The 13,292-nt window shown below is 36.3% G+C and overlaps 1 protein-coding gene across 10 annotated transcripts in view; it reads left to right on the forward strand.

The window, feature by feature from the left end:
- The window catches only part of CEP170 (centrosomal protein 170), a 99,791-nt gene that overhangs the window by 933 nt on the left and 85,566 nt on the right, over window positions 1–13,292 (forward strand). For all 10 annotated transcript variants that reach the window (XM_006740012.3, XM_031035267.2, XM_031035268.2 and 7 more), the window contains exon 2: window positions 8,307–8,452. In XM_006740012.3, the coding sequence (XP_006740075.2) occupies window positions 8,348–8,452 (105 nt within the window). In that variant the 5' untranslated portion in view covers window positions 8,307–8,347. The remainder of the gene's footprint in view (window positions 1–8,306; window positions 8,453–13,292) is intronic.

Raw genomic sequence — 13,292 nt, forward strand, 5'->3', positions numbered from 1 at the left:
GCTGTGTCTCTCTCTGTCAAATAAATAAATAAAATCTTAAAAAAAAAATTAATGATGTAATGTATGGTGATTAACATAACGTAATAAAATAAAATTTAAAAAAAAAGATTCATTTATTTATTTTAGAGAGACAGTGTGTAAGCCGGGGCCGGGGAGGGGGAGTTGCAGAGGGAAGAGAGAGAATCTCAAGCAGACTCCCCACTGAGTGCAGAGCCCAGCTGGGAGCTCAGCTTCATGACCCTGAGATCATGACCTGAACCGAAACCAAAAGTCAGACACCAACTGACTATGCCGCCCAGGCACCCCAACAGATCCTGTTATTTTATGTGATCTGTCTTTTTCTGCCTTTTTATAGGAGAGTTTAATACTTTACATTTAATGTGATTTCTGAAGGATTAATTTGTCACTTACCTGTTTATATTTTGCATTCTATATGGTTTTTTGTTGTTCCTCAATTTCTCCACTACTGAATGTTTTTTATATTTAGTTGATTTTTGGCTAATGTGCCATTTTGATTCACTTCTTTCCTTTTCTACATGTTTATTTAGTTATTTTCTTGGTGGTTACCTTGAGGATTACAAATAACATCTTAAAAATATAATAACTTAATTTCAATAATACCAACTTAATCTCAAGAATATACAATTCAAGATACAATGCAAGAATATACAGGAATCTACATCTCCATCCCTCCCTTTTTATATTTGTCACCTATTACATTTTTATATATTGTATTCCTATTGACATAGTTTTATAATTGTTTTATGTATTTGCCTATTAAATCATATTGGAAAAAGAGAAAAGTTACAAATCGTATTGAAAGTACAATCATCCTGGGGCAACTGGGTGGCTCAGTTGGTTAGGTGTCTGCCTTTGACTCAAGTCATGATCCCGCGATCCTGAAATCAAGCCCCACATGAGCAGGGAGCCTGTTTCTTCCTTTCCCTCTGCTGCTCCGCCTTGCTTGTGCTCTCTTTCTCTCTCTCAAATAAATAAAATCCTTTTTTTTTTAAAAAGTGCAATCATCCTAGATTTATATTTACCTATATAGTTACTTTACCTGTGTTATCTTTAATTTTTCTCATGGTTTCTAGTTACTGTCTAGTGTCTTTTCATTTCAGCCTGAAAGTCTCTCTTTTGCATTTCTTGTAGGCCAGTCTGCTGGTAATGAACTACCATCAGCTTTTGTTTAACTGGAAGTGTCTTAATTGTGATTCATTCTTTTTTTTTTTTTTAAAGATTTTATTTATTTGACAGAGAGAGAGCAGGAAAGCACAAGCAGTGGGAGTGGCAGAGGGAGAGGGAGAAGCAGGCCCCCTGTCCAGCAGGGAGCCTGATGCAGGGCTGGATCCCAGGACCCTGGGATCATGACCTGAGCCGAAGGCCGTCGCTTAACCAACTGAGCCACCCAGGTGCCCCAATTGTGATTCATTCTTAAAAGATAGTTTTATCAGATACAGAATTCTTGGTTGACAGTTTTTGCCCCCCAGACTTTATAAATATGCCATCCTGCTGCTTTATTGCTTCCATGGTTTATGAGGAGAAATCAGCTGTTAATCTTATTAGTCCCCTTGTCCATGACAAGTGTCTTCTCTTTATGTTTTCAAAATTGTCTTTTTCTTTTTCAGTTTTGAGTATAATATGGCAGAGTGTGAATATGTATGAATTTATGCTGCTTGGAGTTTGTTGAAATTCTTGGGTGTGTATATCTATATCTTTCCTCAGATTTGGGAAGTTTTTTTGCCATTATTTCTTCCCCTTTCTCTGTCTCTTCTCCTTCTGGGACTCCTTTAATGTATGTGTCACTACATTTGATGATATCCGACAGATCCCTCAGGCTCTGTTTATGTTATGCATTTTTTTTTCTTTCTTTCTGTCACACTGGATACTTCAATTGTCTTATCTTCAGATTTGTTGATCATTTCTTCTTCCTGGTGAAATCTGTTGAATTTCTGTAGTGACTTTTTCATTTTATATAACTTCTGTCTCCCTGTTATGCTCTTGGCTTTCTCATAGATCATTTTGCTGATTCCCATTAGTTATTTGTCATGTAACACAGTTGATTTAACATCTTTCACTAATAATTAAAATGTCTGGGCTTCCTCAGGGATGGTTTCTGTCCATTTTTTTCCCCTGCAAGTGAGTTTTCCTGTTGCTTGCTCTTTATATGTAGGTCTTTATTATGTATCCTGGCTCCAGTGAGCCTCACCAGAAATGCAAGAGGCTATCTATGGGCTAGTTCTTGGAGCTTCTGGAATGGGGAATGGCGATGGTACCTGCTACCATGCAAAGTACTGAAGTTTAGCAGCCTCTTCGGCTAGACACCAGAGCCCCAAAATAGTTACTTCAGATAGTTCTTAGGAGTTCAGTAGTCATTTAGGTGGAGGGATGGATTCCTGGAGCATCCTGTTCCTCCATTTTTTGTGATATTCCTAAGTAGCTTAGGAATTGAATTGCTTACCAGGGTTGAAGTGCTCTGCTTAACCAAGGAGATTAATATGTAGAAACTGCAAATACAACAGTGAAACCCCCTAAACCACTTCTCTTTTTTTTTTTTTTTAAAGATTTTTATTTATTTATTCATGAGAGACAGAGAGAGAGAGGCAGAGGGAGAAGCAGGCTCCCAAGGAGCAGAGAGCCCGATGCGGGACTCGATCCCAGGACTCTGGGATCATGACCTGAGCCGAAGGCAGACGCTCAACCATCTGAGCCACCCAGGCGCCCCCCCCCCCAAACCACTTCTTGGTTTAGCTCCTACAATATCAGCAGTGTGTTTATGTGCATTATTGGGGAATATGGGAGGAGTCTCCTGTGGTAAACTGAACTGTTCCAGAGAGGAAAAAAGTAAACTAAAGATGTTGACCTCCCCCATCTCCCCAAAAAAGGGGGCTTGCATTTTCTTCCATTGCTGGGTTTTCCAGTTGTTGGTTCTTTGTTACAATAAGCTGAGAGCTTTACCTGTAACTTTAGTTCTGTAATATATAGCAGTGTTATGTTTAATTGTACAAATAATGTTACCATCAAGAAAAGAGTAAATTGGGAAAAGAGACAGTGAAAACAAAAATTTCATTTGTATATTAATTCTAAAGATACTCAAGTGAGTGTATTGGACTGTGAATGTACTTATGAAAAGATACTGTGTTTTAGTAAATTATACTCAATGTGCATTATAGTCAGTAGTGGAGCAAATCAGCCCACATCTCTCAATGGCTTCGAACAACAATCGTTTTTATTTTTTGCTCATATATTTGTTGTTCACCTGGGGGTTAAATGATATACTGACCACCCAACTTCAAATTGTATGTTAGCTTCATGTCTGTTCCACATGTCTCTCATTCATCTTGAACAAATAGGCTGGCCAGGGCATGTTCTTTTTTTGGTGATGGCAGAGGTACAGGAGGGAAAGCCAATTGCCCAAGCATGTTTTAGATTCTACTTGCATCACATCTACTAACATCATCCTATTGGCCAAAACAAGTCATGAGGCAGAGCCCAGAGTTATGGAGTGGGAGATTATACCCCACCTCTAACTGGAAGAATTGCAGAGTCACAGGGCAAAGGTTATAATTTGTGGTAGAATTTGAGTATGTAAGAAGGCCTTGGGCTCTAGTCTTCAAAAAAACCTCAGTGATCCTGTATACTATTCAGACTTTAGATCCCAATGAAATCTGGTCATGCTTTGAGAAAGTGTTGTAGGAATTTTAATCATTGATCCATTAAATTTACTTTTCTAGAATTGAAATATGTATGAAATAAAGACTATATAGTATTTTTAATTTTATGAGTAAGCCATAAGCTACATTATATTGTCATAATTTTTGTCCTAAGGTATTCCTTTAAGTGAATACTTCTACAACATTGACATAGAAGATACTCAATAATGTTGATTGGTTGGTACTGTTGCAGTCTCAAGTTACGACTTTAGGGTATTATTTGGCAGAAAAGATTAGGAGGAGAGGGAGAAAAGGAAATGAACATAATCCCATATGCCAGGTATTATAAGATACCATATCTGTGTCTCATTTTGTCTTTAGATATTCTCCCTTTGGGTTGGTTTTTTTTTTTCTTTTTCTTTGTACAGATAAGATATCTGAAATCCAGAAAAATTTGTTGTTATTTTTGTCATTATTTTTGTTGTTTTTGTGTTTTGAGTCACTTAGAAAGCATGAGGGACTAGGGTTTTAATTCAGAAAGTCTACTCCAAAACACATGTTTTCCTGGCTCATCCAGAAACTCTACAAGGAAATGTAACTGCTGTCACATTTGGTCAAGACCTTGGGCATGTTCTGTCCAACTGTCGAACCCAAAGGCTTCTTTTCCCCCTCCCGTTAGAGGAACCTGAGCTGAAACGTGTCTTGGTCATTGAGGAAGCTGTCAACCAGGTTTCAGTTTTATCATGTGTGAGTTGTCAGTATTACTCAGGGAGTAGAAAGAGATCATTGGAATTGAAGGACTAGTAAGAAAGCTGTCTTAGATAAGGAGAGAGCCCTATGTAAAAATCGAAACGCAGCAGCTCTTTTGTTAGATCTCATTCCCATCCATTGTTGAGAAGCTAGAAGAGGAATCAAGGACATTGCACCCCTCCAATAAATAAATAAGTACCCCTCATCTTGAGGATTGCGGTTTTTATTTTTGTTTTTCAGAAAGTATGTAGTCTTTTAGTTATCTTTTAAGTGTCATTGTAAGTCAAAACAAAATATTTGAAAAGCCACTATTTTCATATTATTTTATGTAATTACATGCAGCTGACCCCTGAACAATGCAGAGGTTAGGAGTGCCAGCCCCTGCACGGTTGAAAATCCATTGTATAACTTTGTACTCCCCCAAAATGTAAGTCCTAATAGCCTACTGTTGACCAGAAGCTTTTCCAATAACATAAACTGTTAACATATTTTTATGTTACATGTATTATATGTTGTATTCTTACAGTTAAGCTAGAGAAAAGAAAAATGTTACTAAGAAAATTATAAGGAAGAGAAAATATAATTACAATACTGTATTTATCAAAAAATCCACATATAAGCAGATCCATGCAGTTCAAACTCATGTTGTTCAAAGGTCAACTGTAATTACTGTCCTATGTTTATATTATAGAATTATGGTTACATATTAATATAATTCTTTCTTTTTTTTTAAAGATTTTATTTATTTATTTGACAGAGACAGCGAGAGCAGGAACACAAGCAGGGGGAGAGGGAGAAGCAGGCTTCCCGCGGAGCCGGGAGCCCGATGTGGGGCTCGATCCCAGGACCCTGGGATCATGACCTGAGCTGAAGGCAGTCGCTTAACCAACTGAGCCACCCAGGCGCCCCATATTAATATAATTCTGTTTGATATTGTCTAAATACTTAGAAGTGTTTTTGTAGCATATGAATAATGTTTACATAAAAATTCTTTGATTTTGAAAATGTTACATTGTTCCCGTTGCCCATGTTTGACTCTACTGTTTTAGTTTACTGTGTTTAGGCTAATTTCATTTCCTTTTAACATGTCTTACTGTAGTTTTGTTTTGTTTTTTTTAGTTCCTTTAAATAAATACATAACTATTGGCTTACATATTAATATCATGTTTTAAAATTGTCCTTTTGTTTGTTTTCAAATGCAGTATGCAACTTATATGCTATATTTAGATTGGAGGGTTTTTCTTGGATAAAATTTTTTTGATTCTCTGTTGACTTGGCCAGGATGTACACATGAAATGCTAAAAGCCAATCTGACAGAGAATAAACACATGAAAGACTAACATCTCCAACATGGAGTTAGGTGGATAAAGATTGAAAAATCCAGATAAATTGACCGTATCAATTGATAAGCTGAGAGTTGAGTAAGACTTGATTGTTTTGGCTTTACAGAAGACTATTTGCCTGTTTTGGTGAAACCCATTGTTTCTTGTATGTGTTGATAAGTTTATAGTATATAGGATTTTTACCTTAACATAAAATTTTACATTTTATAGGATTTTGCTTTAATGTATGGATATAGTTCTTACTGCAGAATGTTTCAGTTCACTTAGTATAGTTTGCTTCTAATTAAATTGTAACAGAATGTGCCATTTCATGGAAAAAAATATTTACAAGTAGTAGTTTTTTGATTCCTAAGAAAAAACTGTTGAGTAGATATTATCATTATCCCCATTTTAGAGAAAAATAAACTAAGGGGCAGGAGATGAATAACTTGCCCCAGGTCATGTAGAATAAAAAGTGTTAGAACCAGGAGTTAGATTCTTCATCTGTCAGTCTAAGGTTTATGTTCTAAATGACATAGCTTGTCTAGCACAGTGGTTCTCAAAGCTCAATCCACAGGGCTCTGGGAGTTCCCAAAACCACTTCAAAGGTCAGGGGGTCGAAACTGTTTTCATAATAACATCAAAACATTATTTGCGTTTTTTATTGTATTGTGATTTGAATTGACCGTATAAAAAGAGTGGTGGGTAAAGCTGCTGGTCCCTAAGCATAGATCCAGGCTGAACTATACTAGTAGTAATTGCCATGCACTTGCAGTTAAGAAAAAAAAGCCGTTTCATTTAACAATGTCCTTGATAAAGTGGTAAAAGTGGGAGTCCCATCTTTTTAATATTCTGTACAAGTAATTGGAAGGACACATAAAGCATTTATGTTGTATACCAAAGTACCATGGTTGTCTCAAGGAGAAGCATTGGTGTCATCTTTGAGTTGTGAACTGCACTACCCACTTGTTTCGTAGAGCGCCTTGTTACTTGACACAGTGACTGACAGACAAATTTATGGTTTTGTAGACTTGAGTGTTTGCCAAACAATGTAAGCCTGTCACCTCAAAGAAAAGAATTGGTGGTATTCTTTTGCCAATAAAGTTTGAGCTTTCAAGAGAAAATTAGAATTTTAGAAAACTTGATTCTGCCACCATGATCCTCACAACTACCTCATACTTAAAGACTTTTCTGAAGAGATGGGTGATGAAATTAACGACTGTGATGTTTTTACATAATATAATGAATATGTCATCATTTGGAAGATCTGTGTTACTCAGGGAACCAATATTTTCCAAATGACCAATTTATAATGTTACAAGATCCCTTCAAAGTTGAAGATGGATTTTCATGTAACATAGTATAAAAAGTTTCAGATTTCTTATTGTAAATAAATTTCAAGAAGCTTTCAAAGTTTTGATGTAGTATCAAAGAAACTATCTACAGTTGTTTGAAAAAACTATTAAAATAAATTTCCCTTTTCTATTTGAATGAAGGCAGACCTTCTTTAGATATTTCACGTTCAACAATATACGGCAACAAATTGAATGCCGAGCAAATACAGAAATCTTCAATTAAGCTAGACATTAAAGAGATTTTTAAAAATGTAAAATAGTGCTATTCTTTGCACTAATTATTTTTGTTTGGGAAGTATATTTTTCAATAAAATGTTAGTTTACTTTAAATGAATTAATCCTAGTTTCTCAGTTTTCATTTCTTTTTTATGGTAAATGTTAATATAGATAGCCCATGTAAACAAAATGCTCTTCAGGGTTCTTTTTTTAAGAGTGTAATGGGGGGAACCTGGGTGGCTCAGTTGGTTAAGCATCTGCCTTCAGCTCAGGTCATGATCCCGGGGTCCTGGGATCAAGTCCCGAGTCGGGCTCCCTGCTCGTTGAGGAGTCTGCTCCTCCCTCTCCCTCTGCTGCTCCCCCTGCTTGAGCTCTCTTTCTCTGTCAAGTAAATAAATTTAAAAAATGAATAAATAAAAGAGTGAAATGGGTCCTAAGAACAAAAAGCCTAAGAATCGCTGCTCTAGAGAAATGTACGAAGAAAGTGAAGTACCTATGAGGACAGAGAAATTGAAATTGCAGGTTTTTGAAAGTTCTTTCAGTGGTCTGCACTTGGTTGACAAAGAAGCAATTTCTTTGGTTTTTATTGTTCTTAATCAGATAACAAATATATTCATTTGAACTTAGTCTTCCTCAAATCATTTATAAGTCATGTATTTGTATAATATTGCTAGTATTTACTCAGGTTAACATTATAATAATGTGATCATTTACTTGAGAATTATAGACCTTTATAAGCTATGCTCAAAGCCCTTCAGAAGTGTGATAAATGTGAATTAGTTGACTACTTAATTGCTTAATGTCTTCCTTTTTAATTGAACTCTTAATGAAGTCTGTGTACTTTACAAATGAGAATTTGGTAAGTCTGTCGTGTCGGATTGTCTGTTTACTTAGCTAGGAGTAGATGATGAGTGCAGTTCTATTCTTAGGCCTACTTTATGAAGGGTTTGGTGAATAGATACTAAAGCTAAAAATATCTGAATGTATGTTTTTCTTCAATATCTCTGCAGGATGACGTAGCTTTGCCAAAGACTTAGAAGCTAAGCAGAAAATGAGCTTAACATCCTGGTTTTTGGTGAGCAGTGGAGGCACTCGCCACAGGCTACCACGAGAAATGATTTTTGTTGGAAGAGATGACTGTGAGCTCATGTTGCAGGTAATCGCATCGAACTTCTGGATGTATCTACTCAAAACCTGAACTGGTAGAAAATATTCTTCTGCTCCTTTGGAGTTCAACTTTCTGGCTCTCCCTGTTTTAACTCTAGCTACCAGTTTAATTAATTTTCTCCCTCTTGAATCATCTAAAAATATGTTCTAAGTCTTGGGAAATAAATTTTGAAAAATGAGAGCTCAGAGTAGAGAAATTTATTTTAAGTAAGAAGTTTCACATTATATACTTTAAAAATAAGACTTGTAAATAATTCATAAAATTAGCATAGCGTGAAGTAAAACTGAATTTTAATCGTGGATGCTACAGCGATACCAAAATTAGTTTCTCTGCTTCTTTTCGAGATGTTCAGTATGATACCTTTCAGGAGTTTGAGCATAATTAAAGATTGATGGTATTTACTGCATTATGTATAAAGGAGTTACTTTTAAAGCATACTTTTAAGATGTGTTTGAGTAAGGTAATTAGCAGAAAAATGGATCTCCAGATTTTTGAGAATTTAGTTATTTTAACAGATCCCTCGCAGTTTAGAAAAAAATCTTATCCCCTTACTCTTCCCCCTTTTTTGTGTTAAAAATGGTAAACAAATACTTAAGAGTAGAACTGTTTATTCTGTTAGCCCAGTGGTTCTTAACTGGAACGATCCTGTCTCCCCCTACCCAAAGGACATTTGGCAATAGCTGACTGTTACAGTGGTGGGAGGTTGGAGGTGGTCACTACTGACATTTAGTAGGTAGAGGCCAAGAAGCCAAGGGTGCTGCTAAGCATCCTACAGTGTACAGCACCTTTCTCCCCCCGACCCTGTACACACAGCAAAGAAGTATCTGGCCCCAAATATCTATAGTACTGAGATTGAGAAACCCTGCATTATCCCTAGAAAAATCAAATTTGCATCTGTTTGTTACACATGTTTACTTTAAAATTAGGGAACTTATTTTATAGTTCTGGGGCAGTGAAAGTAAAGCCACCCTCAGCTATGTGAGTGTAGTATATGAATGTAGTAAGTATAGTATACGAATAAGTTACATATACAGTGACACTTTAATTCAACAAATTCAATGCGAGAAATAGAATAGTACAGAGATTTTCTGCAGTTCTTAGTGAGATGGGAGTGTTGAGAGTGGCAACTGAGAAAAAGGCAGTAATGATTTGGTTTGGATAAAGGCCTCTTGGAACTGGACCCTATCCTAGGCACAGATAGTAGGAGCTCATTATCAGAGAGTGGAAGAGGTGCTTTCTATGTGGCATTTGTATCAACCAGCCAAGAAATGTGGGAATGGTTGTTGAGGAGCTTGCAGGATAGGTCTCTTCTTACATGGAGATAAGGAATAGTAAGAGACATGACTGATATGGTATCTGTTCCTGGACTATGTGTGACAGGTGGAAGTTGTCTGACAGTTTGTGAGGTGGTGGGTGAAAGCTGTGAGTCCAGGGAGACCAAAGTGGGTTCCAGTTCACAGGACACAGTATCAGAGAGGAAAGAGGTACACAGAGAAGGAACTTTGCAGAGCTAATCCTCCAGTATGCCGTTGGGTGTGATCAGCACATATATGTGGAGAAAACACTCCACAAAGAATTAGAGTTGACAGTGCTGGGCAGTAACATGGTCAGGAATGGTGCCTGTCTTAACAGCCAGACTGGAAAACCTCATGATTCACAAGGCATTGGTCTCTACCCCCTCAATAGTGGGAAATAATTTACCATAGACTGAGTTCTACCCTCATCTGAATCTGAAAAGCAGTACCCAAAAGCGTCATACTCTTCAAGTAACTTAACTATGTCCCATAACAAAGTCCAAGAATATTTATAAGAATACAGAAATATCCAACACCCCCAAAAGGCAAAATTTACAATATAAATAAAATATTGGTATACAATAAAAAAGTACCCAGCTCGTAAAGAAGCAGGAAAATGTGACCTGTAATAAAGGCTGATAGTAAAAGATGTTTTGTTTCTGAAGAGTTTGGCTAAGTTTGGCAAAGTAAAAGTTTGGCACAGTCTGGCAAAATAAAAAAAAAAATGGTAAAACAATCTTGAAAAAGATTTCAAAACTTAATACAAACTAGTGACACTGGCTTATTTAAAGGTAGACTTATAGACAAGTGGAATAGAATAGAGAGTCCAGAAATAAACCCCTATGTATCTGTGGTTTGAATTGAGTCCCCCGCAAAAACATATATTGAAGTCCTAATCTTCCATACCTGTGAATGTGACCTCAGATGGAAATAAAGTCTTTGAGGATGTAATCAAGTTAAGGTAAAGTCATTAGGATGGACTCTAATCCAGTATGAGTCGATGTCCTCATAAGGAAAGAAAAAGACAGACACAGAGGGACAACGTGAAGGCAGAAGCAGAGATTACAGTTAGGCTGCCAGAAACCAAGGAACACCTGAGTCCACCAGAAGCTGGAAGAGGCAAGGAAAGAAGAGATCCTCTCCAAGAGGTGTTGGAGGAAATATGGCCCTACCAGCACCTTGATTTTGGATTTTTAGAGTCCAGACTATGAGAAAATAAACTTGTGTTGTTTTAAGCCACCTTTCCTATGGTACCCCAGGAAACTATTACAATGGCAGGCTGAGTTTTTAGAAGGGTGTTACATTCATTCAGTGGAGGAAGGAATAATCTCTTTGGCAGATGAGGCTTAGGACAACTGGATTTCCACTACAAAAGAATGAAGTTGGACCCCTGCCACACATCAAACATAAAAATTAACCAAAATGGATCAATGACCTAAATTTAAGAGCTAAAGCCATAAAACTCTTAGAAGAAAACATAGGGATAAGTCATCATAACCTTGGATTTGGCAGTGGGTCCTTAGATACGACACCAATAACACCAACCACAAAAGAAAAAGTAGATAAATGAGACTTCATTAAAATTAAAAACTTGTGTATCTAAGGACACTACCAACAGAGTAAAGAGTGGGAGAAAATATTTGTAAAATTATATATATCTTATAACGGTTTACTATCCAGAGTATATGAAGAATTCCTACAACTCAACAACAAAAAGACAAGCAGCCCACTTAAAAAATGGGATAGAGACTTGACTACACATTTCTCCAAAGAAGATCTAAAAATGCTCAATAAACACATGAAAAGAAGATGCTCAACATCGTTCGTCACTAAGAAATGTCAATCAAAACCACAGTGAGATAGCACTTCACATCTACTAAGATGGCTGTAATTTTTTTTAAAACGGAAAATAAAGGTCAGTGAAGATGTGGAGAAATTCAAATTCTTTTATGTTGCTGGTGGAACTGTAAAATGGTGTCACTGCTGTAGAAAATAGTTTTTAGTGGGTCCTCAAAAAGCTAAACGTAGAGTTACCATATGATATGACCAGCAGTTCCACTTTTAGATATATACCCACAGTAATTGTGTGCAGGGTCTCAAACAGATACTTGGGTGTCAGTGTTGATTATAGCATTCGTTATTCACAATAGCCAAAAGGTGAAAACAACCCCAGTGTCCAGTCACAAATGAATGGATAAACAAAATGCAATGTATATGCATATAATGGATTATTATTCAGTTACAAAAAGGAATGAAGTTCTCATACATGCTGCAACATAAATGAAATTTGAAAACATTATGCTAAGTGAAATAAACCAGACACAAAAGACAAAATGATTTCATTTCTTTTGAAAATAGCTAGAATAGGCAAATTCATAGGCATGAAAGAGGGTTAGCAGTTTCCAGTGGCTGGAAAAGAGGTTTGGGGAGTTATTGCTTAAGAGTTACAAAGTTTCTGTTTGGGGTGATAAAAAAATTTTGGAAATAGATGGTGGTGTATAACATTGTGATTTTAATGCCACTGAACTGTATACTTAAAAATATTTAAAATGGAAAATATGCTATATATATGATATATGTATCACCACAGTGAAACAAAAAGGAAATCAATGACAATAGAATTTTATTTTATTTTTTTTAAGATTTTATCTATTTATTTGACAGAGAGAGACACAGTGAGAGAGGGAACACAAGCAGGGGGGAGTGGGAGAGGGAGAAGCAGGCTTCCCGCTGAGCAGGGAGCCCGATGGGGGGCTCAATCCCAGGACCTCGGGATCATGATCTGAGCCAAAGGCAGACGCTTAACGACTGAGCCACCCAGGCGCCCCAATGGCAGTAGAATTTTAAAATATCTTTGAATTGGTTCTGTTGATTCATACTGCCTTTATAACAAACTTAAAGCAAAAATTAGTATTATTTTAATGAGCAGAAACCAATATTACAGTGCTGTAAAAAGTCAAAAAGTTAAAATAACCTTTTTACTTAAATTTCATAAATGTTTATGATATGGGTATCTATCCCATTTATGACTGTTTTTATTTATGCTTTATTTTTTAACTAGAATGTAAAGGAGATAAGGGAACTCCATGATCAGGCAAGGGAAAAAAACAGTTTTGACATGTTCCTCAGTCTCCACCGTTAAAGATACTTCTGCCCTTTATCTGATAGCAGCACGTTGTTCTTAGCCCTGTCCTAGACACACTGGATTCTCTGAAAGAGGTCCATGAATAGATTGGCATGCTGGTCATCTGGTAGTCTGAATCAGTGCTACAAATTAGTAGTACTCTTCGTAGCACTGAAGGACATCTTGTATATGGAAGTAAGAATAAATATTTGCAAATTGTATTTAGTTTTTAAGTGGTTTAATGTTTAATCTTTCCAAGTATAGTAAAATAAATGGATATTTAAAACTTATTCTTTTTTATATCATTTCTGAAAAATGAACAAAGTTTAGGTATGGATTAGTGTTTGAAGAGTGAAGAATTTTGTGTTTATAAATGCAAAATATATTTGTTTTGAAAGATTAGTGCTCT

This window comes from Leptonychotes weddellii, chromosome 6 (genome assembly GCF_054177405.1).
Source record: "Leptonychotes weddellii isolate Sample4059 chromosome 6, ASM5417740v2, whole genome shotgun sequence".
Lineage (NCBI taxonomy): Eukaryota > Metazoa > Chordata > Mammalia > Carnivora > Phocidae > Leptonychotes > Leptonychotes weddellii.